Raw genomic sequence first — 27917 nt, 5'->3', positions numbered from 1 at the left:
ACTAGAACCATGCACAGTACATTACACATACATTCCAGAAGTTAATTTCACCATTTTCTTTTGGCCTAGGTCATAGCAGCCAGACTCACAGCATTAGTAAGCGGAGTGTTTAAAGCCCTGTTCAGCTGAGTATACCCAGTCATTAGAGACGTATGAAGTAGAAAAAGTTCACAAACATCATGTTTTGTTGAAATCTGGAACTACTTAGTCTGAAATTAGACAAATATGGACAATAGCACAACCACTGCATGGAAAAAATGCCCTGCCCCAAGTGCAGATATCTGTTCCATGGAGAGTTTCAAATGGGGTGCCAGTGTCTAATAAATCTCTCATATATCTTAGTTTTCTCATCATCTCTGCAACCTGATAATTAGCAGTAGCAAATGCATATGCCTATGCATATTTAACTATGCCAACTGATAAAATTCAAGTCATATTATCACTGACAAATTTATTCTGCCTTCAGAAATGTTAGTCTGAGTTAAAAACCCACAAACCTACCTAGATACTCGTTTTGTACCTACATTTCAGTATGCGTCAGACTACACTAGTGGCATTCTGGTGTTCTGGATTTGCACCTTCCCTGACCAGGCAAACAGATACCCACACTGGGGATTGCCCAGCAGGTTAACTTGTCCAGTTGCTCAACTCTTAAGCGTCACAATATTCAGCCCCTTTGATACTTTCCCCTCAAGTTACCAAAGAGCTGATCATATTGCCTGACGTGGAAAAAAATATTTCCTATCAATTTTACATTATTTCATAATGACAAAATTAAGAACAGTTGTGAACACAAGCTTCCTAATGTCATAACATTTAAACCATAGTCACAACATTCTTTTTCCGTCCCCTTTGTCAGCTTTTCTTACTGACTGCTCTTAGTCTGAGCACTAGAGAGTACTTTTTCAATGTAGCCACAGATTAACCTCTTCATTTCTAATAGATATTCTGCTAGCTTCACATCTCATTAGGTCACTTCTCTTTGACTAGTGTTTCATTACTGAGCATTTACCACTTTTGGGCAATAGTACTGTACTTCTTCCATGCCTGGCTTTACATTGATATAAACTGCTTCACAGGAGTGAAAAAACACAACTAATAATTCACAAAACTTATTAAATTCAACATTTTCCACAATCCTCTGGAATTGGAAGCTCTAATGCAAAATTCTGACCTCACCTCAGCTGGATTTTGCCTGAGAACAGTTTGGAATTTTCTAATCCCTAAAAAAACGCTCTACTGCAAAAACAATTGGTTGGATGTCACTTCTGAAATCATTAATGTGACAAGATCTATGATATTTGGAATAACTTATTTAATGGATTTTCTCTTCTTCATTATTTACTTGGGATCAAGGCTTATGTGCAGAATGTGCAAACGTAAACACAAACAAGCCCAAATCATCTTATTGTCTGAACACTCAATTTTTGGTTTTGGGTGTACACAGCCCCATCTATTGTAACCAATGATACAGTGCCAGAATTTCAAGCCGTTAGGTGGGTCACACGTCCCATGGCACTTTTCATCTGGTCAACAGATGTAAGACAAATGTGATATGCACATACATTAAAGAAGGAAGAGTGAAATTTAGATGTTAGGAAGCCATTGTATTTAAACTACTTATGGCTGGACCGGAAAAATATCTGAGAAAAATTCTGAAGTATCAACATTTAGCTGTGTTCTAAACTAGAACAAACTGAAGACCTCCCAATTTTTTTCCAAGAGGAGAACATGAGCACATAACCCTTGTACAGGCAGCCAAATTTCAAACAGCTACTTCTTCAAGGCACTTCTCTGAGGCCTTGAGGAGACAAAAGTTAAAGCGCCTGTTGTGAACAACAGCCCTAACCACTGGACTTCTTGATTTTCCAAAACAGGAGAGTGTCTCACATTCTCTTACTTTGACTAAATATTCCATTCTGGATCTCAGAAGGGTTTTGTAAAAAGCACAACATGTCCACAAGGGTTTTCTCTTCTAACCAAACAGCATTTTTAGACAAAGAATGTTTTGCTAAAAAATTCTCAACCGGTTCTCAATCATTCATCTTACAAGCTTAGCCATGTATTTCTATTTCAGATAAGGAAAATAAAACCTCGAACCACAGATTTCTGAGATTGACTGAAATATTGCACAGTGGAATGTATTTCATAGGTCTGTATGCTAATTTGCTCAAAAGTAGTCCAATTTTCTGTGAAAATACTGCCTTTTCCAGCACTTAAAACTATGCTCTGGCAGTAGAGATTATTCACCTCATAAAACAAGATGTTCTAATACTTGAAAATGCTTTGCTGTAGCAAAATGAAATCCCTTGTTCCATCTCAAAAGTTCCTTGCAAAGAAAACCCAAAACAACCCCCCAAGACCCCATGCTAATACAGACCTGAAACCAACTATAAAATAGTTACTTTAAATTATCATTTAACAAATCAATATTTGATCTGATTTAGCTGACTCTGAAAGCCATGTACAGTCATACAAAGATCTTTCAAAAGGAATTTTGTTTGTTTGATTCCCTTCTGGATTTCTTGGCAGTTTTATAGAACAAATGAATTACTGCTTTAAGGAAGTAATTGCCAAAATCTCTTAACCTCTAATAAGAACTCAGTTTCATTTTCATTAAAATCTGCAGCAAACCGCCACAAATGGGAGCACGTTAGAGGGGCAAAGAATCAGTAATTTTGAATTTATTATCAAAGGGAGAGGTGGAAATTCATACTACTGACTTGTGCAGAATAAAATGGATAGATGAATGGAAAGTTAGCTGTCCCTACTTAATCCACTGCTAGCACGAAATGGTATTATCTTTGGAACACAATCCAGTGCATCTAGCTCTAAATTGCATCTAAAATATATGGAATACACAAGAAAAATGAGCAAATACAGCACAGCAGCTTAAGATATTGAAGTCTTTAAACAATATCTAAAGTGAACAGCCACCACCATGATGTGATTTATTGACTACAACCCAGGACAGGACAGGTCTCAGTGGCAACCACTTTCTATACGAAGCATTAGAAAGCAGCCCATGTGAGATCTATTAGAGAGGTGAGAGTTTGCATTTCTGTCCCATTACCAAGGGGATCAACATAAATTTTCCCAGCAATCTCCCTATGCACAAAGCTCTGGAGAAAGAACTGGAATTAATCCAGCAAACTTATTGCAAAACGTACTGTACTACATGCAAATCCCACAAAACGTATACCAGACACTCCCAGCTCCGCAAGGATACCAGAGATTTCCAGATGGCAGGTGTAAAAATGATGTCTGTATACACAGACTAGAAACTCTAAAACTTGAAAACTACCACAGTTTCAGGTAATTGTGGATTACCTACTGTGCATTTCAAATTTCAAAAGGATAATAACCTCTTCTCCTGTGGAGTTCCTGTCTCAGTTGTTAGTGTTACAAACAACACAACTAAAATAATCCATGCAACTGTGTGCAAATGGCTATTACCTCCTTCCATTTAAGTAACCATAAGTAGTTCAGAAGCGGATTGCCACTATGCATTGTCTTTCATAAGCTCCTTAAAGGGTCCTGCCATTTAATTTCCTGTTAAAGGTCTACTCCAATCTATAAAAACACAATCAAGATAACTGGAAAGGACTAGACCCTAGACCTCCAAAATTTAATAGTAGGCCATACCTTTAACCTTCACAGTGATTTAATCTAACACATTTTACTACAGAATTGGCACAGGCTAAAAACGACTTCATGATCAATGACTACAGCTCAGCACACAGAAAACAATTTATGAGACATAGCAATTCTTGACTGCTCCGAGTGGTGTGGCTACATCTTAGCTGTGACATTGTACTTCGTGCCTTTCCAGCATCTGAACTAAAAGGACATGCTACAGAGAGCTGCGATAAAGATTCATAAGTGAACATTTAGGAACTTGAGGGTTGTTGGATGAGAAATACTAAAAGAACTGGTTGGAACTGGATGATCTTTAAGGTCCCTTCCAACCCAAACCATTCTATGATTCAGATTTATATTTGTGCCAGATTTTTTTCCCATGTACTTCTGTGTTTTGCTGAGCTAGTGTAGCATCTCAGAGGAATCAGATCACAGTTTTAACTGCTTGATCCTTTGGGTGGAGGAGAATAGATTAATCTTTCCATCTCATTTCCTATTTATTGAATAAAATATTTGGATGTGATGTTTAACAGCACAGTATCTTAATATGTAATCGAAGATGAGGCAAAACTCAGGGTATGTATTCCATATTACTTTTTAAGCAGTCAAATTAATTTTCAGAATTTTGACTACTTTTGCAGAGCTGCTAGGAACATTAAGTCTGAGAATATATCATACAGTCAAATATTTTCCTGAATCTGGTCTTGCATATGAAATTGAAATTAGTAGCAAATGAAAAGCTTTCAGAAGGAAACAGTTTCAAACCAGAACACCCAAGCATTTGCAATGTACTTCATATTTGACCTCTTCATATCTAAGTTTTCAATTAAAAGGCCAAAGAGAAGGAGCTAAATCTAAATCCCAAGCATTCATATTTCTTCTGTTTAATTTCAGATTTTTAAATTAAAGCTGTCTTCGGTACATCAACATTTACCTGGCTTACAATTAAACTTCAGGGTGAATATTCTGGACTATGCATCTAGGTAACAAGAATTTTTTCCAAGAGATGAACATCAGACAATATTTTAAGATCTTTTTAATTGTTCTACCATTTAGTCCCCAGATGGATTCAGACTTCCAGTACCCCACATAAGACCGGGAAAGACATTCTACGCAGTCATCTTCTGATTTTCAAAAGCACTTACAACACTTGGGAGCCTGAATCTTTAATTTCCAAACCAGTTTCTTGTATGTCCACATCACACAATGGGTACATATGCTTCTAAGACTATGCATTTGTGACAGAGCACTGGCACCCCAACCAGAAACAGCATTGCTGAATCATGGCAGAGATGTGACGCCATCAGAAATGGGGTAGGAAGGCAAGGCTTACTGGAGTCTTGCTACTTTGTGCCTTTTCTGCATCTGAACTAAAAAGACATGCTACGGAGAGCTGCAATAAAGATTCACTATTGAACATTTAGGAATATGAGGTTTGTTGGATAAGAAATAATAATATAATGAGTTATATTATTTAGAGCTGCCAAATAATCCGTCTGCAGAACTGTGCTGCATCGTGTTCCTGTGTTAGCCCAGCACCTCTACCATTCATATCACCTCCTGGCGTAGACACGCCTTTTAAAATTCTAGTTAATAGCTTTAGAAAATGTTATCCTGAAGCAGTGATCTGCGCAGCTTAATGCACATAGTGGTGCCAATTGCATATGCAATTTGAGAACTCTTCCCACACTCAGGCCTTTTAAAAATTATTTGAAACATAGTAAGATAGTCATTTGACAAAGAGAGTAAGTTAAACAAGCAATGCAGAATATGCACGTCTAGATTAAATATGCCTGACTGTATTGATGAAAGTTCCACTAAAATGCAAAGTTAAAAGAAGCCAGCTTAATACAAGATCATCCAGATTTATCTGATATAAATCATCCTGTTGGGAGCAGATACTCCATGGATAAAGGTGGTTTGTGTTCTTTTTAAGAAGTTTAGATACATATTAGTTTTGGTTGTCAGGCAGACCTGCTCTCTGAGAGGTTACTGTGACCCATTCATATTGATCTGCATGCAGATAGGAGTGAAACATTGACGTTTTGTCAGTGCTTTTAAGTTTTCACAGACAATATTTTTCATAGGAACCAGAATAAATTGATTTGGCCAGATATCCTCCTATTTGATCAGTTACAAAAGAGAGATCCATCCCTGCTGAGAGGGCTTTCTTTATAAATAAGGAGAGCTTGTGATTTAATCCTTTAGCAAGAGCACTCAAAAACTATTCATATGAGGTATTCTCACTGCCTGATGCCACAGACAGAGAAAGTAACCGATTTTTAAAGAAGCTAAACATACAAATGTAAGTTCAACATGCATATAAAACCGTTCCTTCATTGTTCCGACTACACATTCAGCTGAAACAACTGTGCTCACATTCCACAGCTACTGCAGGAACTCACTAATGTCCGTATGCGTACATGGCAGATAGTACAGTAATATTCAGGTTTCTAACATGTTTGCAAGCCAGTTGCATGGACATTTTACATACGCATTTGGATGCCCAAAGTATCTGCTCCAAAATGTTTAAAATGCAAAAATACCATATGAAAATAATTTTGGAATATCACTTATAATTATTGGTATATAAAAATAAAAAAATCTTTCCACTAATCCTTCCACTCATTTTAGCATTAGACAAAAAAACTAATTTGAAAATGTATTCTGCAAGAATAGAGCAAAGCAGAACTAGAAATAAAGATGTAGGTTTGTCACCAGGAGAAAATATCTAATAATGAAACTACTGAAACACTGGAATAGAATGTCTGAGAATATTACAGAATCTTCACCCATTTAGGTTCATCTGAATGCTTTCACTCCTTGCTCCAACACATTCTATGCCCTTAATATTGTCTCCCAAACTGATTTCTCAGTGATGCTGACATTAATGTGGAGCAAGAGATACACCCACAGCAAGGGATACACATTATAATGGAAGATCAATGATGCAGAGCTGAGAATGGAAGATGTGGATGGAAAGCAGTGATAGGCAAAAGAGTGGAATTTCATTCTTTATCCCTACCTTTATCTTGAACTCCCCGATACATCCTGCACTCTGTTCCCAGCCACTCTGTCAATATATCCTCCTCCACTCCACTCCAAGTATGTTCTGTAGAGCTCAGCTTGAGAATATCATAGGCAAACATAACACTTGGCAAAAACATACCTGTAGCTGATCCCTAATTTTACCTCTTTTGAGATTTGTTCCAACCAAGCTTTAATACTATTCCTCTTGCATGAAACATAAGGCCAGACTGTGGCTAGTCAGTTCATATATTGGAAAATTCACAAGCTGCATGTTTTGCCCCAACCCTAGTTTTCATAGGATAGGTGAAGAAGTAAAGTGTGGGCAAGACACTGTTATAATTCTGCAATAAAAATTACATACAGATTATTTACACTCCTAAATAAAACCAGAAGTGGCTCTGTCTGCAGCTAGGCAGGCCGTAAGCAGGGTATATAGCAATGTTTTTAATTTTACGTGCTTCAGTTTATTGCTTCTATGTACTTGAAATGAAATTCAAATACAAGATTAGAATTCCTTCTCAAACCCCTGCTCAATCCACTGAAAACTTGTTCAAGAAAATGTGTTTCTCTGTACTACCGTATACAATTCACACAAAAGGGAAGTGGTAGTAAAGCAGGGACCTGCACCTTGCTCTTTCATCTTGATCACAGAGCTGATTACACATGACAGAAGGAACAGGGCTGCATCTTGAATGGTGATGCGAAACAATTTATACTCTGCACCAATATTACAGAGTTGGGAGGAATTACATCTCAAGGCACAATAATTTTTGGAGCTTCCTTTGGAACAGAGCAATTCTGAAAAACGGTGGTGAGTAGTCCCTAAACAGCAAGCCATTCCAAAAGCATCAGCCCTTGTAGCTTTTATAAGGCATTACATTCCATAAATGAGGTGTTAATAGACTGAAAGAGAATTTTTCAGATTAAATACTACCATTTCCATCTACATACGGGGTCAAGTTAGCTTAATGGTTGGGCTGAGAATACCTTATTCAGGTGAGGAAGGTGGAGGCACAGAAAAAAATAACCAATCTCTCCAACACCAGACAGATCTGGATGAAAGCAACATCAAAGTATCTCTTCTCAGACAGTAAGACACAAGGGAAATTAACAAAATATTCCTCAAATACTAAGGGTTTTGTTGCATCTGGACCACTGACTACCTCTCAGTAGTCACTGAGAGGGTTCACAAGATTTCAGGCACTTTGGAGTGCTGCACAGTCCGCAAGGCATCATCATCATCATCATTATTATTATAAAATATTAACAGACAAAGATCTGAAAATTCAGGTTTTGTTTTTATACATTTCATAAGGCATTCTTCAGGCTTTGTAGAATCAGATAACTAGCATATAGTAATGACAAAGCTGTTCTCTAATTTATACTAACCATTGTTTCATCTACCTGTTGAGGTCAGATAGAATACCGGCCCCTGAATACACACCAGCAGCTCTCCACCACCACAATTATGTATTGGGCAATTTCATTGTCATTTGAGAAAACAGTGCATACTTCCAAGAGGATTTCAGAAAAGTCAATGTAGGTTAAAACATTCCCTCCCCAATCCCACCACTCTGCCCATTCTCCACCCCAACACCTCCTCCTGCACACGCACAACTTCTCCCTTCTGTTTATTTTTGGTCTTAAACACTCTAAGCAAAAATTGACTTTGGCTGCTCTTCCTGAACTCTGAAGTGTTTGAGCAGATAAGATTCAGATAATACATTAGAAGAAAGTTTCATAGGTCCCTTTTCTCCTGGCAGGCAGTCACCAAGGCCAACCATGCTACTCAGGTTTCTTTCCCCTGCAACAGTATTTTTCTGGCTTGTTTGCTTACCAAACCATGCCAGATTTAAAATTTTTACTATATCTGACTTGGAAAAAAAAATCCAGTTGGAAAATATTTGTTTATATACAGTGCTGGGGAAATACAACATGTAAATCTACCGTCATCTCAAATGTGGTGTTAGTTTCTCAAGCAGTTTTATTAAGCTCTTCTCCTCTCCCTTTATGGGAAATAAATTAAGAGCAGTCAAACTCACACACTACAAAAGAAATAAGATACTCCTTCAGAAATACAGGTCTTTAGAGGACAATATGAAAATAGTCACACTTGTTTCAGTGAAATAGTGGTTAAAATGGACGTACTCTTTCTTTCATGTCATTTTTTCTGCTTACCTGAAACTTGAAGGCTCTCATTCAGCTCCTGGGTAGAAAGAATGTCAAGGTATAAGGCATTTTCTGCCATTACAGTGATCTGGTTTAGGTGTGCTGGGGGGTAATTGTCCTAAGTATTAAGCTCAACATTGAGCTGTGCTCAGTACTGTTTATCTCTGCTTGTCAGAGCCCATACTAATTCTGTGTGTCACCAGAAGGTGGCATATGGAAATAGCTCCAAACAGAATTATTTAAAATATGACCTTATCTTAAGTCAAAACACAGTTTACTCTGAATCACTGAAATCGTAGATTTAGTTGTGGTGCCTCAAGATTATGTCTTTACTGGCAATACTGGCTAATGGTATTGAAATTGTCTTCTGTAATTCCTGCATCAATGGACTCAGTTGTTTTAGAAAAATTGTTTATGTAGCCATGTGGTTCGCTATAGTGGAGACCTGATCTTTGTTAAAAATAACCCAGAAGAAAACCTAGCCTTTATTTTTTCTTAAGTAGATGAATCCCTAGCTCCACTCTAAGTGCAGCTGCATAAATAGTTGGGCTGGCACAGCTGAAGGGGTGGTATACCACAGAAACCAGCAGCAGGTGGCAAAGGAGGCGAGGCTAGGTCAATATCGCTGCCAAACACTTTGCCTTTGGATACACGGCCTCCAGCCTAGTCAGTATGCATATAGCTCACTTAGCTTCAAACTAAGTGTACTGGCAGCAGTAAACTCAGAACAGACTGCAAAACCCTACAGGAAGCTCAGGTGAATCTGCAACTGGCTTGCTTGCACTGAATGCAGTCACAGTGAAACCGAGAACATAACTGTCTCAATATTAAACTAACAGTATCAATAACTCAAACTAATGCTTCCTTGCATATGTAAAAGCAGTAAATACAACATTGAATGAACTACAGACATTGCCTTGAACACTTGTCTTCAACTCGAGGTGAAAAATATTGATACTTGCAAGACCACAGTTCTGCAGACTTAAACACTCACCCATTCTGTAGCCCTGTGATGCACAGGTGAAGGTGATTCCACACTCAGATATACTGCATCTGCTGTAAGGAAAAAGGGTTATTTAAAGAAATGGTTTCTGCAAACATTCCCTCATTAATATAAAACACTGCATAAAGCAGAAAACAGCGAGTGAAAGCCTTGGGGTAAAATACCCTATAATCACAAAACATACCCAAAACATCTTTTTTTACTTTAGAGAGAGTACACAGTACCTGAGGCTCATATGACATAATCAACTGCATTTTGAAACTTTTATTTAGAAAGCTAAGCAACCTGGCAAGATTTCAACATAGGTTTCCTAAAACCTAATGCTGCAAAACTAAAGCCAGCTCTGCAAGTGTAATTTTATTTTATTAACATCAAGCTAGCCATAAAAAAAAAAAAGCCTCTCCAGTAACTATTTCCCTATCAGTTGCTGCTTGACCTAAAATTCATAGAAGTAAAATTATCAAAGCTATGATTCCTACGAGCAGTAATGACTACAGTGCCATCCAATGGTAAGATGGTCTTTAGCAGCTGTGACTTCCTTACAAACTTCTATCTCTAGCTGCTTCTGCCACAGCATGACATTAACCTTAAACACATCGTGCAAAACCCAGGAAAGGTGAAAAATATCAGAAGCAACAGAAGGTGCACATGCTCACATGTACGTTTTTCACTTCTCCCATAGGCACATTTTGTCCCACTATCACTGATGGCTCAAACTTCAATGTATAGATTACAGGTAGCTATCCCTTCTTTCTTTTTACATGATATCCTGGGAGATTATTTCTTAAGGCTAATTTAGTGTAAACTGAGGTACTTTGCAAAAGAAAAAAAGCTATTCTTACTCTTTTAATGGGGGCTGTAAGCAGAGTTTTTTGTATCCTGGTCCATATTTGCAACTTTACCAAATTGCTTTGAAATATGGGGAATGAAGAGAGGATATGAAATGTATGTTTGAGTTTGGACAAGCACCATCTTTTTTTTATGCAGTGGAATAAGCAACAATATCCAATGCTTTCTTTTGGATTCTCATTTTCTTTTCAAGTGCCAGGTTCTAACGGACAACTAAAACCCCCGAGTCAGAGAATATTGGGATGAAAAAGCAATGTGCCTCAGGTTACACAGGTTGGAATTATTTTGGGAGGGACTGCCTTCCTCTCCAAAGTGCAAGAAGAGTTGTGTCCTGAGATCACAGAGCTGTTTCAGTTACCTAATCCTTCCCATTATTACAAGGATCTCAGTCACCTCAGTCTCAGTAACGCTTTTAATCTTTTCTGGTTTTTCTTTCTTGCAATGCTTTGCAGATTTTGTAACTCCCAGTTATTTTGTAAGGCAGATTGTAAATTTTAAACTTCACGTAGACCATTGCTCTAGTATTTGTTTTGGAGCTGAGAAATGAGTTGTTGTGACACGAGCAGTGCTGCAGCCTTTCACAACTATATCTGCCAGCAGTTTAGATGCCGCATCTACTCAGATTCTAAATTTCAGCCTCATCCTTGGAGTTCAGAGGCACTGCTGTGAGCAACACAGGATAGTGGTAGAACTATCATTACAGAAAACAGTTCATTTCAAAGAAGACAGTTGTTTCATTACATGACCTGCTCTGCTTCTACCTGACTGTCTACAGCAACGCTTCCAAAAGGAGACACCAACAGAGTAAACAAGTTCAAAATTGTCCCTAACTTCACACGGTATTAATTATGGAAGAGTGACACCAAGTGGTTATTTTAATGGTGCACACATTTCTTGTTGCTAGAGGTAATTTTCTCTCAATAGTCTCTTTGTTAGAGATCATTTTGGGACCCAGTTAAACTACTACGGTTTCAGAAGGACGCAGAGTCACGCAGTGAGCTAGGCTGAGGTAACGGGATACTGAGCTCCATGTCAAGGTGCGAGTCACGTCACGACATGTTAACGTTTTCCTTCTGAAACTGAAGATGCAGCTGACCCACTGTTACAGAGTAGACACCCTGGATGACAAATCAGCACAAACATGTGGCATGCGAGGTACAAACACAGTGCCCTTCCTCAGCTTAGAAAACAAGTCCCGAGGCGTGGCAGGTAAAGCACTAAAGCCAGTGGATGGCACCATCCCAAATGTCAGTACACATAGTGTGATGTCACTTCTCTGACCTTTTGGCTCCTCAGAAAATCCACCCTGCTTTTAAACCCAGTTCTGATCTTTAATGTGCCATCAGAAATATTTTTTTTTCCTGTTTGCATCTCCTTTCCATCACTATTATCTATCCTCTTTTTCCACTCTGCAGCTTCTTTCGTTCCTGATCCAGTTTAATTCCTGTGTCAGGTCAGTCCCAATGATCCAGTACAACCATCCAGTTCTGGTCAGGCTGCCCACGAGGCCAACTCTCCAGACCAAATAAAGTGAAACCAACCCTTGATGGCTGCTCCTGCTCTCCAGCTGATTCGGCAACAAGGGGTGTAGCAAACCAGGCTGCTTCCAGGTTGCCCCCCTTTCCCAGCCATCCATGAAGATGCTGATACTCTGTGAGACTGATACCAGAAACTTGTGAACCCACGTGCCAGTCTTCCTCATAGCTGTGCTCTTCTCCTTCCACCGAGGACTTTGTTTTGAGTTGCACTGCATCCATTGCCAGCAGACCACATTTTGAAAACAAAGCGAGGGCTGTGTACGGGAACCACCTTTCAACTAATACCTGGGTGGTTAGATCTCTTACTACACTGGGATGTGGCAGACCTGCATTCAACTCTTGTCTCTGCCTGAGGGAAACACATCTGTCACAATACCTCAGCAGTGCCCTAACCATGAGGTCACAGAGTCCAGTGTGGACATCTTTTAGTCCTTACATATGCGAAACTGTTTTGCACACTCACCACCAGCAGGACTAGAACCTGACTGTCCTTTCTGATGAGTTACCCAAGACTGGGCTATAATAATTTTGTCCTTAACCCATGTTCATTGTAACATTTTCTCTTTCTATTAAAAAAATTATCTTGCTTGTGCATTTCAGTCCTGAAGGCAGCTCAGATCTCTGAATTCAAGAATACATACTTTCCTGGGCCTTTGACTTAGATGCTTAAGCCTCTCAGAAGTATATGGACTAAAATATTTAAGTTTCCTATTTCTGCTACTTCCTATTGCAGCCTCTCATGCTGGTCTCCACTAAGTACACTGTCTTTTCTAAGTTCCACTCTTAGCCATTTACCTCTTCAAGGAGCCTTTAAGTTAGGTGAGCCTGATATTAGTTTGTGCATGTTACCGTAGTATTCAAAAAATTACAAGCTAATGTGACTTTTCAGCAAAGAAATCATAACAAGTTAGAATATACCAGGCTTGATTCTGATCTTGCATAAATATAAATCAAGAATAATTTTATCATATTAAAACTGATGCAAACACCAGAACAAATAACATCCCATTGCACTGGGTTTTTCTCATGAACTTACAGGTACTTCAAAGTAACCAAGGTACAACATGTGAGTCGTTAGAGCCTTGTGTAGTGTAATATTAGTGAGGAAAATCAAGATAGAACCAAACTTTCCAGAGTAACAATCCTGCATGCCTAACCACAACAAAAGAGAAAATCGGAACAAGGAATGGCTAAGATGCAACTCCAAAAAGACATACTAGATGATCCAAGAGATTATATTTCTGATGAATAGTGATACAAATGTGTACAGTGCAAGAGCATTAACTGGTTGAATGGGAATGACAAGCTTTCCAGTGGTGCACTCCAAATGCAGCCTGCTACAACTGGCTTAAAGTAACTATATAAAGTTGCATTCAAAAATCAGTAAAGGACCAACATGTATCATATTTGCAGCTTTAAACTAGGTCATCTCAAAATTCTGAATATTGTTAGCAGAAAGGCAAATTAAAACTTTAATATGATTACACTGAATAATTTTATGGCTTTCAAATGAATTAAAAATAATAGTTTGCTCTGTTGATGTTCGTTTTTAAACTCAAGGCCAGGCTGTTTCTCATTGTTTTGTGGGTAACTAAAGCCTAGCTAGAGAGTTACGAAGATATACTGGCAGTTTTTACAATACCTTATTTTTGGGGTTACTCTGTCAAGCGTTCCACTGAATATCAATTTGTTCAGGGCAATATATGAGCTTTTGTCATTCAAGGCAGTTATTTCCGTGACAACAGTACACTTAGCAGAACATAACTGCTGATGAATCACTGACTGAAGAACTTGTACTGATTTTATTTCTTATGCCCATTCTGGTGACATAAGCATAAAAGAGTGTATGCTATCTTCCTTTATAAAATGCTTATGCACTGCAGTAATCCAGTTGCATTTAACTGTAGCATCACAAGTTTTGACCCCTTCTAAATAGGATCAGGCTCATGCCTGCATGAAGAATGGCCTTCCACAGGAGCTGCTCTTTGGTGACATTATAAAGACTCATCTCTCAGCATGGAATCACTGAAACACAGCAAGACTCCCCACATACATTCATAATTCATGACCCTGAAATAACAGGGAAAGGGGAAGAAGCAAAGTTGTTAAATTTGTCTTTACATCTCCAGGTCCAATAGGTTAAAAATTCATCACCTGGACTCAAGATAAGTATACAGAGCAGCCAGACTGGGAGAGAAGACAGTCCTGCATCCATTGCTTTTAGAAACACAGAAACAGGTCTCAATAGGTTGAAATGCTTTCATTCATGAGACTAATAATGCATCTGCCTAGCTCCAAAAATCAGGTCAAGAGAAAGCCCATGCAGAAAGAAAGGCAAAAAATCTTTTTAATACCATCTGCTAATACCTTTATGCCACATGCAGCAGCTGACTAGAAAATAATGTTTCATTGTTTACCCAGGTTAAATCATTTATCCTATTAAGATGCTTTCCACAGCTTGCCTTTACTGTGGGTGTTACTATTGACCTTTCTCCGTAATTCTGGGGCCCGTAGCTCACATCTCCGACTATGCTACTCTTCTCAGAGAGCATCTATTTGCACTTAAGTAGCCTAATAAGCAAGTCACAAACAGGGCGGCATTCTGGGGTTGAAAGCTGAAAGAGAGCTCTTCTAAAGACTGCACAGTGGAATGATCAGGAACAGCTGAGTGGTGCAAGGCCTGTGGCTAAGCTGTGAAATACCTGTGTCCTCAGTGACAACGCATCTTGCCTGTCGAGAACTCTACTAGTCTCACTGTCTTCAATCCAGGCTCTGCTTCGGGTATTTGTAATCAATTTCACTAATGAAAAATGTTGATCCTACAAACCTGCTCTAACAACCTTATTTTGGGTCAGTGTTCACACTGCAGAGAGAGCAGGTACTCCAAGCCTGCACCAGCCCTCAGAAGTAGTCATAATGCTCTAAAAAGACCGATAAACAATAATCTAACAAACAGAAGCTGGCTGGCATGAGGAATAAAATTCCTCACTTTGGAAAGAAAGTGTGCTCTAGCATTATACATGGGATAACTACATCCATGTTTGGAACACCTGCTCTTGAAACTCGGGGAAAAAAGATGTTCTGTGTTCTGTTCTGAAGTCCTCAGCATAGCTAGAGCGAATCCGGAGGAGCATGATCAGAGGGCTGGAGCACCTCCTGCATGAGGACAGGCAGAGACAAACTCAGATTGTTCAGTCTAGAGAAGAGAAGGCTCTGTGGAGAAATCATAGCAGCCTTACAGTACTCAAAGGGGCCTACGGAAAAGCTGAGGGGGCTCTTTACCAGGGACTGAAGTGACAGGACGAGGGGTAATGGTTTTAAGCTGAAGGAGGGAAGATTTAGATCTTGCCCCCTCCCTGGATATGTTCAAGGCCAGGCTGGATGGGGCTTTGAGCAACTCGACCCAGCGGGAAGTGTCCCTGCCCCGGCCTGGAACTGGATGGTCTTTAAGGTCCCTTCCAACTCAAACCATTCTATGATTCTATGTTGTCTCTCTGCTATGAGATGTAGAGGCTACGACTCCATCTGGCCTCGCCTTACAAAAAGGGTGGGATAGAAAAATAAACATCTACCTCCAGGGACAGGACTATAGCACCTTCAGAGTAACCTCCACTTCAGAGAAGGAATCCAAGAGCCGATCGAACACACACGATCAAACTCCCTGCGGAGTTCGCCACAACACGCATTCCTTCAAATCAAAGGCTATGGGACCACTGACAGAAACTTGGTTCTGCGGACTGTGCAAGAGCAAAAAGTAACCCTTCCACCTCCTGACTGCAGAGAGAGAGAACACGGTCGTTCCGCCCACCCCTGAAGGGAACACCTGCACACAGCGCCTCCCAGACAGCCCCTCCTCTGCCATCCCACGGCCGCCCGGGAGCTTCGAAGCGTTTCTGCCCTCCGCGCCTCGGAGGAAGGGCTGCAGACATAGAACGGAATCGCTGGGTTGGACAAACACACCGAGTCCAACCGTCAGACACGACTCCGGCCCTTCCTCACGCTCAGGAACAGCCAACCTACGACCCCCGGCTCCTTCCCCAGCACCCCCCGCCTCCCGCCTAGCTCGGGGCTCCCACTGCCTCCGACTGCCCCCCCCCCCAGCGGCCCCGGGGCGACCAAGGAGGGCGCTGCCACCCCCCCCCCCCCCCCAGCAGCCCACGGCCGCGCTGCAAGGCGCTCCTGGGGGAGGAGAAGGACGGTGCCTCCCCTGTCCGGCAGCCGCCCCAAAGCCCCTCCAGGAGCGAGAAGGAGGGCTCTCCATCCCCTGCCCGGCAGCCGCCCCAAAGCCCCTTCGTAAGGCGCTCATGGAGAAGGACGGCGCATCCCCTCCCTGGCAGCCGCCCCAAAGCCCCTCCGCTGGGCGCTCCTGGGGTGAAGAAGGAGGGCGCTGCATCCCCTGCCTGGCAGCCGCCCCGAAGCCCCATTGGGAAGCGCTCCCGAGGGGCGGCAGGAGGGCGCTGCCCCCGCCCCGCAGCACCCCCACAGTCCCCCAGGAAGGCGCTGAGTCCCCCGCCCCGCAGCACCCCCACAGCCCCGCTGGAAGGCGCTGCCCCCGCCCCGCAGCACCCCCACAGCCCCGCTGGAAGGCGCTGAGTCCCCCGCCCCGCAGCACCCCCACAGCCCCGCTGGAAGGCGCTGGCGCTGCCCCCGCCCCGCAGCACCCTCACAGCCCCGCTGGAAGGCGCTGCCCCCGCCCCGCATCCCCCCGCGGCCGCCCCGGACGTGTCGTCGCCCCGCGCTGCGCAGTTCCGGCGGAGCGGGGCGGGTGCGATGCAGAGCCCGGAGCCGCGGCCTCGGGAGCAGCCGGAGCGGCGGGGGGGGCAGGCTTGGCGCGGCTGCCCCACCATGGAGATCGAGAAGGAGTTCCACCGGCTCGACCAGGCGGCCAGCTGGGCTGCCATCTACCAGGTGAGGGGCAGCTCTGCTCCCGAGCCCCTCCATCACCCGCTCTCTGCAGCCGCCTGGTTCTCTGTCCCCCCTCCATCCCCGCTGCCGAGCGCCCTGCGAGGGCGGCGCTGCCCTCGCCTCCCCTTTTTTCCCCACTCTCCCTCCTTCTCTCCCCTCTTCTTCTCTCCCCACCTTCTCTCTCCCCCTCCCTCCCTTCCTCTCCTCTCCCCCCCATTCCTCTCCTCTCCCCCCCATTCCTCTCCTCTCCTCTCCCCACCATTCCTCTCCTCTCCTCTTTCTCCCTACGGGGCTGGAGGAGCAGAGGCTCCTTTTTGGGGTCCCTCTGCTGCCCTCCGTTCACTCTCCCTGTTCTGCTTCCTGTGAAGCGTGGACGGGACTGCTTTTTTCGACCTTTAAAAACCGCCCCGTTCCTCCCCTCGAGGCTGTAAATCCGACCGTCGTGTTTGCCTTTTTCTTACAGAAGGTCGTGCACGCAGCCCTTCGGTCACTGTAGCGCTAGGACAGAGCCCGAGGACAGCTTGGTAGCGATCCCTGTGCCATTATCTGCTGCTGTTGTTTATCATTTCATTTACTGCTTTTTTTTTGGTGACGTTTTGGGAAACCTGTGTGGCAAACCTGAATGCCTGTAAGGAGATTTGCCAATGGGATCCAGCTTCGTGCATGCAAGCAATAGAAATTAGGGCTTTTCTCCTTAAAAAGCTCTTTGTGTGTTGATCCAAAAATAAGTTTAAGAGAAGATGCAGTAACTGAGTGGTTGGGAGGGTGCGTTCTGTCAGATCAGGCATTACTGTAAAATCCATTTGAATAGTTAAGCTGGCTTATTGCATAAACTAATGACTTTTAAGTTCATATTTGCAACATAGAAGTTGCGCTTTCCTTCCCTTTCACTGTGACTTGCTCTGGCAATAGGCATTAAAAAGAAGGAGTGACTTAGAAAAGTGAAATTCACGAACTCCAGTTTCACAGTCACAGCAGGTGGGTTTTAAATGTGCAGGATGAACATCCCCAGTTGCTTGGCAATTAGAGAATAAGCATGAAATGTTGAGCGTGCTTTTCAGAAGGTCCATTTTTTTGTTAGGGAATTTCATTTCCTGCAGCTTCAGAGCTTGCTAACAGTATCAGTTGAAAGTCATGTGCGTATATGACGTTATGCTTTTGCTAAACTGTTCTTGACGATTTGGTATGTTGCAGGCTTAGTGCTCAGGAAATCATTTTGAGTAATATAGCTGTGTAATGGAGGTGGTACATTTCTATGGTTACAATTTTAATTACAGAACTGAAGTGTATAAGGAGAAAGAGGGACAGTGGCGTATTTTTGATGTGGGATCGGCATTCAGTGATATTTTTGTCCTACTTCCTTTGAATAATTCGACTCAGTAGCCTGCTCAGATTGTGACACGGCGGGGGGGTTGATTGAGGGCTAAAATTCAACTCTAAAAGAAAAAAAAGAGATTGAAGTGATTCTTTGGTTTGCATTCAGCTATTGAAAAGCACAAGAGATGGGGGTTTAGCTTGCGGGTTTTTTCCCTAAGATTGGTTAGTTAGAATGTGCATCTTTGTCATGTAACTCAGTTTCTCAACTGCATCCTGCTTTTAAATGTCAGCTGTTGAAAATGACATCTTGGGGGATGATGTACATCTGGAAGAACAATGTATTTCACTATAATCCATGCTTTGGGCTATGGCTGTAACATTGCAGTTTTCCTACAAATACCAATCTTTGCCTGAAGAATGGAGTAAGTGGAATTGTGTGTGTTATTGGTGCAGGAAAAAGTCTTCCCCCAAATTAATTTTACCACAGTCTTCTAGTATTTAGATGTTAGAATTGTAATTTATAATCCAAAAATGTTCACCAGTGTTCCGAGTGACACATAATGCAATTTAATAACAACCACTTCCTCTTGTTTCTTGGCTAAATCTATTATTTAGAGATACAGAACTGCACGGCATCTAGGGGAGAAATTACGAATACTACAGGGAAGTGAAGCTAATTGGAAGAATGGCTACGAGGAGACTTGTCTGGGTGCCACGTGACTTTGAAGGGTTAAAATTGTCCAAGCTTCTTTTTTTTTGGACAAGGGGAAGCTGTGTTCAGCTGTGATAGCAGTGTAGAAAGAATAAAATTTAGATTATTTTTTTTTTAAGCTTAAATAATCCCAGGATGGAGACAAAACCATTTCAAAATGGAGACCTTGTGTAGGTGATTTTGTGACAATCGTATCTTGGGCACTGCATTCATAGTGGATCTGTTCTCTGCCGTAGCTGGTCAAAACAGAGCGAACACTGATGAAGTTCTCCATGGTTTGTTACTTGTTGGTTTTAGGTTTTGTTTTGTCTTGGTTGTTTTTTCTTTAAGTATCCACTACCGTCCCTTACTTTCATTCAGATTACTTGCTGCAAGAGCTGTGAGCTATCAGATGCTGTAAAGGTTGCTCACAGACCCAGTAGATAAAAAGGACTGTTTTGGTTCTGGCCATTGCTTGTATTGTAGAGAAGCATACTTGGATGATAACTGGTAAAACAATTAAGTTAAATGAAAAAATGCGAGCGTTGCAGTGTGATACTGTGGTAAAAGTATGCAACAGAAAACAAATGCTTAAGGGTAAGTGAATGATACGCACCCTGCGTAAATATCATTATCAATATTATTATCAATAGGAATGAAAAGCGTTCACCCTGGATATGTCACAACACAAAAAACAATAGCCTAAAGCTAAGAAAAGTACAGTTTGGTCTTGCTGTCAGAGCAAGGGAGAAAGGTGCAGAAATTTGTCCGGTCTGTTAAAGAAGCGTTGAATTTTCATTAGCTCACAGTGACTACAATATCAGATTTTAAAAGTAATTTCATATGCAGTAGTCTTTCAGAATTTTAGAAGCTATTTTAGTTTCTAACTTCATCCCCTCTGTGTTGAAATGAGATACTATCTTAAAAACACAACCCTCAGATACAGGTAGAGTTGCTTCTTGTGTTTATATAAACTACATATGTTGACTTTATTAGGTTGGCTAATGATAATAACTTTCATGTGCTTATCAGTAACAGTAAAGGTAGTTCTGAATTATTTACTGACTTAACCTGCAATCAGGAATCCCTTACAATATGGATTGAGGCAGAGCTGACATCTGGTGTTACAGAATCATCTATGGGGATGGATCATACAGAGTTTTCCATGTGAAGGTAGCAAAATTAAACTAAATTGCATACTCTTCTGATTTTTATAGTTAGTAGAATACAAAATAAGAAAGAACTGGGTACAGTCTAGATTTTCAAATATGTTTGGAGGTAAGTATACTAAAACCAAAACTAACTATACCTCTCTGCGTGCTCTGGAAAGCTGAACTGTAGTTACAGTTTGGTCTGAGGCCTCTAAGGGACACATAACTGTTCTCAGTTTATTATTTTTTGAGATTATTTTAAAATTATATTAATGTGAGTGTTACTTTTTTTTCCAAACATCTCTAAGAAAAACTAAAATACTGCAAATTATGAAAGTTAATAAGCTTAACCCTGATCATGGGAGAAAGATACCCAAAATGTCCATGACAGTTTTCTATCTCGGTCACGAGAGAAGAGGCATGGGAAGATTTTTATGTCACTGTCTCTGGAAAAAATATTTGTAGAATCTGTAGGTAGATTTAATGTTGAAAGTAAACTGTGAAATGGTTGACCCTGTAGACTTATAATAGTGTGGTTGTGTTGTGTATTTAAAGTAAATGAACAGGAAGTTCTTGTAGTGTTTGGAGTTTATAACAGCAGCGAGGGTTCAGACTTTGTGCTCTTGCAGTCTATAAGCATTTGGGTTACTTTTTCGCTCTGGTGCGAGAAGACTCTAAACTTCTTTGCAGCAGAAAAATTGTGGCATGAGCATGACTTATTATAAATGTATCTTTGTGCTTTATTCTGCCAGTTCTTGCTGCTTGAAAATGCAGGTCTCTGCATGCATGCCTTGCCACTTCTTAATTCATGCAATGTTGATTCATTTGAGGTTTAGCTTAATTGGCTCTGGTTACGGAAAGCTATTATAGTTTAGAACTGATAGTTGCAGGGAGTCTCTTTTTTTCCTTTCAGTGCAGCTGAGGATATTCGATGTTTTCCAGTGCTATGTAGACACTGAACCTTGATAGAAGTGTGGGAGAGGCTAACAGTGATGAAGTACATGAGTCTCTGTGGCTCGTGAAGTCAATATCCGGCTCATGAGAACCAGAGTTTACTTACATACAAATGATAGTATGTTTTGTGCTGTTGAAAGTGTTTCAGGGCACTCTGCTGCATTGGTTACTTGTACTGCTAACTTTTTCAGATCAAGACCCGTTGTGTGTGCTGATGGCAAATGTGAAATTGTGCAGGTCCCATTATATGGAGCTAGAGCTGCTCAGTTTTCCTTGGTTTTCAGACTACAGAGTTCAAAATCTTAAGTACTTGAATCCAAATCTTCTGTGGTAGTGTTGCCATACATTGAAAAATGGAGCCTGATACGGCTTACCCTTAAGGGAATATAATTTCCTGAAATCTAGGAATCATACAACATGCAGGTGGTGCTGCACCTGCTTCTGAGTACCTTCAGGAGGTTTTTATGGTTTTAGTATGTTCTTCTACACATCATTTATTCCTCTTTCTTTCTTTCTCTGTCTGCTGTAAGGGTACACATATAGAAGGAAACTGACAGTTAAGGAGAAAGCAGTGTTGGACACTTGCCAAATGATGCTAAAATCAAATAGGAAACAGCCCTTGTAAGTAGAGAATAAAATAGTGGTAGACCAGGTAGTTTTGAAAATAAAATAACTTTCTAAATAGTCAGGATAGGTTTGCGTTAACGGTTCACTCTGTAGTTAACTAAACATTAAAAAAGAAATCTTTTCTTCTAATATTTGCTCTGCAAATGGACTTTCTCTAAGGGTTCTTTTTAGCGGAGACTTTCTAAGCTATGGTTTACACTGAAATATCACTGCTACTCTCCTGTAAACATATGATTTCTCAGGTTTTAGATCAGTGTGACTAGCATGACACAATTTATTTGGATTGTGAATTTAGCTTCATTAAATATCTGACAGTACTAACTGATTCCTTAAAATTCAGAATTCATGTACGATTCAAAGTGGACATCTTTAAGATGAAATGCAGGATGAAAGTTTGCAAACAAAAAAAATCTATAAAAATGAGTAAAAGCTTGAAGTTTTGCTACTGCTTGTACTCCTGTGATTGTGAAAATTGGGTAGGTTGAGTCAGTCTCCAGATATGCCACTGAATTTTTCTCATAGTCAAATAAACTAGATTTTTCTTTAGTCTCCCCATATGCAAAATGAGGCTTATATTCAGTAAAGTGTTAAGACAGCGCTTTTTTTTTAAAACACAAAACTACTTTTGTTCCTTTTTGTAGCACAGAAGGGAAGGAACCAAAAACATGCACATGGTATCAGTTTGGAAAAAAGCTGAGCTCCTATAATGCTTCAGGCAACTGAACATCATAGGAGGCTTTTCTTCTGTGACCGTACTCTTTCTTGGAATTTTGTTCTCCTCTTTTAAAATCAGAGGCCTGTTGTCCAGCAGTGGAAGGGATAAGATCTCTGCATAGACTGAGTCTTTCAAAGTGTGAGTTGAGTAGGAGGCTTAGTAACAACAAATTCATAAGTACTTGAAAATTTAATATTGTGCCGTAAACCTAACAAATTAATGAAACAAACACCCCGCTCAGCTGAAGTGATTAGCTGGAATGTTCCTGAGTGTTGGATTTCATATTAAACTTTGCTTAATTCTGCTTGTTTCTGGAATATTGATTTGGGAAAAGATTACTATAAACTGAGATACAAGACAAACATTAGAGGATTGCCTAAGTTTTTCTATCTTCTGCAGTGCTGCTCTGAAGTGCTGTCAGTGTTCAGACATTTTACAGAATTACATCAATTTGAAATGTCTTTATATATAAAGTATTAGACTAGAGTAGAACATTTGTATCTCAACCTTTGTGAAAGAGCGCAAGGCATCACAGTTGAAGGAAAGCAGCCCACGTTAGCAATGTGCATTTCTTTCCTTGAAGAAGTAAGTTTATGAAAATATAGAAACAAATTCTCTGCAATGTTTAGAATTAATAATATAAACTTGATATGATCTGTGAGCTTTGAAGTTTACAGCGCTTACCATTGAGATAGGGATTTTTTTTTTTAGTCATTGGTCAACTTGTTTCATGTTGATTTGCACAAGAAACATTTTTTTGTTTATCTTTCTGGTGCCAGTAGACATGCCCTTGCTGGTTTGGCTGGGAGAGGCACTGTGATACAGCATCAAAATGCCTTTGTAGATCATGTAGTATAAATGCCAATTCATTTTCTACCAAACCTTGTGAATTTAGATGTGCTTTTTCTCTCGCCCACGCAAAACGCAGCTACGATTCAACAGCTTGCCTGTCATGTTATACTAAGAAAAAGTGATAAAAGTAATTCTTAGAAATTCATGTGATTCTGCTAATAGCGATAGCTGATTTACTTTCAGTTTGGGTTTGTGCTTTCAGCATTTAAGAAGAAAGGTTCATTGGAGCCTTTTGGGTTGGAAAAGGTTCCTTGTTGAGAAGGAAAATGAGCTAGTGTAATATGAAACTTTTGGAAAGATTTTTAACTCAGTATTTCTAAGAAAGAAAGGTTATAGCTTCTGTATATGTCTGAACACTGTCCCCTCTGGGCAGAAATCATGCTATGATTTTTCCACGAAAATGCTTGTTTAAAAATGCTACTAAATAGTAGTGTTTTTAACTTAAAGTAGCTGTTCTATGTGTGATCTTTCAGGTGCTTTTTCTTGTATCTCAAATTCCCAGAATTGTGTGCTTCTGTGAAGTGCTTGATTCATCAAGTACTTGATGCTGTGAGCAGTTCTACAAAAGGCACTCTGTGTCTTAGATTCTTTATGTTTATTTGGAACAAGAACAAGTGGTCTACACATAAAGAGGCATGTCCTCATAACCTTTTTCCCTTGTGCATATTTGAATGAGAATTGCTTGTTTGTGTCATTTCTAATCCCACAGTAACAGGTTACAGTAGCGTAAACAGTGTGACCTTTTAATGCGATCACAGGAAGTAAAATGTGAAATCTATTTTAAAAATGCATCTTCAACTAAGGAAGAGTATACTTCCTTTTTCTGACAGGAAAAATAACCCATACTAGTTCAGAAGATCTCGATTCCATTTTACTGTGCAGAACCTGCTTTTTCCACTGTCTTCTGTACAGTCATTGCTTGAAGTTGGACTAAACTTCTGCCATCCTCGTGTAGTACTGCACATCCTTGCTGTGGGTTGCAGGCGTAAGTGACTAACCATGGGGTACTGGAAAAACACAACTCTGACACGAGCGAGAGGTTTTATAAGAGGAACTTCTTTTGGAAAGGAGAGGGTGGGTCACTGGAGCAAGAACTGGAAAAATAGTACATAGCTTATTAAACAGCCAAAACACATATACGCACATTGTAGAAATTTTCTGAATATTTCCAGAAATGGAAGATAAATGGGGAGAGTTTTACTCAGCAAAGGAGAGGGGAGTGGACAGCTACCCAACTCTAGAAAATCTTCTTGGTTGTTCCCTTTCCAGTTTCGTTAAGTGACAATGTTGCTTTCAAGTTTGTTTCTTAAACTTCTGAGAAGGGAGAATTTCCACATTGAATCACAGTTGCACCGTGCAGTTCCCAGCAGCGCCTGTAGTGTGACATGAACAAGAATCTTGTTCCAACTTGTACAATGTTTTCATTCCCAGTGCTCATATCTTTTCAGAATTGGCCTGAAGTGTTCCACGGCCAGAACAGATCTGCCCTTGTACTGGTTCAAAACTAGCGTAGTAAATGTGTGAAGGACATGTGCTGTGAACCAACAAACCGATCTTTTTTATCCTTTCATATTACAACATTAGCTGTGGTTGAATTGGTAGCGTACAGAAGAATGCAGTATTGAGTTGGAGAGGATGGGTGTTTGATTCGCTGCTGAGCAATATTAAATAGATGGCTCATGAATAATTTCCCTTTAGACAGCAATTGCTTTCAGTTCTTCTACAATAATCTCGCTAATAACTGACACCAATTAATAGACAGCTAAACTGTGACAGAGCGTGAGGCAGTCGGGCTCCGGTTGGTGCAGGCAAGTGGAGGCAGAGGTAGGTGTTGAGTGCAGATGGTTTCAGCTTCGGGAAAGGAAGAGTAGAAGCAGCCTGAGGTTCAAAACCTCCAGGTGGTCAGCTGTCCTCTTTGGAGACAGGCTCAGGAACGGGGCCCTTTCCAGGGGGTACGCTGCATTCCGCAACTTGTTTGTTCTGTGTCCATCAGACTCATCTTGTTTTCAGTAGAGGTGAAAGACTTGAGCAGGAGGTTGAAGATATGTAAAATCTTTACAGCTGCTAAGTTACTGGATTTATTAGTCCACATGAGAGCATTAGTGGACAAGCCTAATCTTACAAGTCTTTTTAAAGCTTGTCTAGAAGCAGGCAGAGCAGAAAGACTTCGTGGAAGCTACTGACTTATGACTTACTTGTCATTGATATCTTGTTTATCATTTGTGTAGAGCTTACCCTTCAGAACCCCCATTAGGAGCGAGTCCCTTACTCTAGGCTTTTCTTGATTACGTTATACAGAGCAGTGTACAGGGTACTTTTCTGTGACTGACTGACCTCAGGAAATTCCTTATTTGCTGTTGTGTCTGCTCAGTTCTCTGCCCCATGAAGTGGGGATTTTGGATGATGAAACTTTTATATGTTTGTTATCTTTTTAAGAGTAGCTAAAGAAGTAAATATATTGCTACCTAGTTAGGAGCAAGCACTCAAACATTTATTGTTTTCATGTAATGATGTCTACATATTTAGGGTTTTCTTGTACAAAAGTCACTGTTAACAATGTGTTCTCCATATAAAACTCTCTCTACCCACAAAATTCTATCTTGGAATAATTAAATATAAAAGAGTCCAATCTTCTAGTAAAAATGCAGTGCCCTCAGTACTGTCTATGTAAGAGGAGGCACTTGTGTGCGATTCTAACAATCGGTGACCTTTATTTGTGGGTCAGTGCTCAGAAGCCTTTTGGGGAGCAGAGGAGTAGAAAGGGACGTGATGAGGGTGAAGGAGTTTCTAAAGATGTTTGGAAGTTACTGCTTTTTATGCTATTTTTTATTTATTTCCTGTAAGTGTTCCTGATAGATGCTATGACTGCAAATGAGGGCTTGAGATAGCCACTAAATTGTAAAGCGTCTTTAGTCAAAACCCATAACTGGCTCCGCCTGCAGGAAGTGGAATATGATGAGCAAGAGCCTGGTGGGGCTGTGGGGTGTGGTGCGTTAGGTACAGCCGTGTCTGGGCTGGGGAAGAGAGGTACGGGGCCTCGTGAGACAAGCAACTACCTTAACTTCTACCTCTCTAATGACAGCATCCTCCGTGGAAATGCTGTCATTAGAGAGGTAGAAGTTAGGGTAGTCGCTTGGCTTTGCTAAACCAGTGGGGGTTCTCAGAGTTATTTTGAACTAGCAGTATTAGTAGACGCATGAGGTCACAAAGCACCGTTTATCTCGTCTGATCCCTGCAACTTACTTTCACTCACAAATCTGTTTCATTAGCATGGAGAGGATTAAGTAGTCCTTTGAAGGCCTAGCTTGTCAAGTTTTGCAGTCATTTTCATGTACTGGAGTGCCGAATGCATATCTGTCCTGCGTTAGGATGTCTGTAAAAGCTTATCTTGATTGTGTGATGTGCCTGTTTAACGCTGATACTTGATTTTTAAACTGTGAGTCACTTTCAGGTGGGGAGAAGTCAACCTGCACAGCTGGAGGTGAAAGCTCTCTCTCATTGCCACGACAGTTAAAACAATCTCTAGTAACACAGGATTGCTTCTGTCGGCGTCTTAAAGTATTGCTTTGCCGCTTGAAGAAGTAATGTAGAAGAAATGTTAGTCTTTAGGGTATGGCTGCTCTTGGTTTAAGGGAAGGGTTGTGTTTGCACACAGGTTTCCACAGGAAGTTCTCAGGCTTGTTGGCCATAGGTAGATTTTCTTACTCATTGTTTTTCGGAAGATGTACTTTTATTCACCTTTCCTGTGTGACAGCTAAACACTAACAGACGGTAGAAGTTATACTTTTGATAAGTAAAATGCAGTATTGATACACACTGTGATTAAAGACTCAATATGCATTATTATCTGTGGGTGAAAGGCAGCTAGTAAAGCAAAACACTCAGAACCCTGTGTCAAATCTAAGTAGCTTTACTTCTCTGAATGTCAGTTCAGTAAACCTTGCATCTCTGCTGTCAGCATTTAAGAGTTAAGTTTCTGTTTCCAAAAAAACTATTGATTTTTCTCTTTTTTTTTTTTTCTTAGAACAGTTTACTATTCTGGAAGTAGTTGCGAAAACATTTAGCTCTAAGCGTGACTTCTTCCGTTAAACCTTGGTGTAGAGCAGAGGTGCCAGCCGTGGAGCCGTGTGGAGGCTGGACAGCCTGTTCCGTCCCCATCGTATTTGTCACAGGGTCTGCTCCGCCCTTGCGTGCCCTGACAATCGCATCGTCAGGTATACAAACGTGTAGGCTCGTGTCGGGGGGGTCAGGGACATGGCATCAGTCCGACTTATCCTGAAAACTGTGTTTGGTTTGTAGATTTGTGAGCTGATCATCTCAGGTTTAGAACGCTGTAAGCTTTAATATTAAACCAGTTAGCTTAGATTTCCTAAACACGTATTAGACAGTCACGTGAGAAAAAAGGAGTATCCTAATTCTGCTTTATCTAACATCTGTTTTCAGCGGTACTGTTTGTTCTCAGCAGGTTTTTGTGTGC

The 27917-nt window shown here is 40.9% G+C and overlaps 1 protein-coding gene and 1 long non-coding RNA gene across 9 annotated transcripts in view; one reads left to right on the top strand and one right to left on the bottom strand.

Annotated features, from left to right (window-relative positions):
• Window positions 1-16252, bottom strand: part of LOC128853797 (uncharacterized) — a 142671-nt gene extending 126419 nt beyond the window's left edge. The window contains exons 1-3 of one of the 5 annotated variants that reach the window (XR_008452563.1): window positions 12232-16252; window positions 9833-9894; window positions 8848-8875 (exon numbers count right to left, since the gene is read on the bottom strand). This is a non-coding gene — a long non-coding RNA (uncharacterized LOC128853797). The remainder of the gene's footprint in view (window positions 1-8847; window positions 8876-9832; window positions 9895-12231) is intronic. The other 4 variants (XR_008452566.1, XR_008452567.1, XR_008452564.1 and 1 more) reach the window with 4 other exon arrangements.
• A 707-nt stretch (window positions 16253-16959) lies between these two features.
• The window catches only part of PTPN1 (protein tyrosine phosphatase non-receptor type 1), a 38404-nt gene continuing 27446 nt past the window's right edge, over window positions 16960-27917 (top strand). The window contains exons 1-2 of one of the 4 annotated variants that reach the window (XM_054081550.1): window positions 17023-17136; window positions 27465-27654. Coding sequence is in view for 2 of the 4 variants with exons in the window: in XM_054081548.1 (XP_053937523.1) it covers window positions 16999-17136 (138 nt within the window). In the remaining 2 variants the exon portion in view is untranslated. Of the gene's footprint in view, window positions 17137-27464; window positions 27655-27917 lie in introns of all 4 variants that reach the window. The other 3 variants (XM_054081548.1, XM_054081547.1, XM_054081549.1) reach the window with 3 other exon arrangements.

This window comes from Cuculus canorus, chromosome 16, assembly GCF_017976375.1.
Source record: "Cuculus canorus isolate bCucCan1 chromosome 16, bCucCan1.pri, whole genome shotgun sequence".
Classification (NCBI taxonomy): Eukaryota; Metazoa; Chordata; class Aves; order Cuculiformes; family Cuculidae; genus Cuculus; species Cuculus canorus.
Note: the sequence above shows the minus strand (reverse complement) of the source record. Positions and strands in the feature narration are given on the sequence as shown.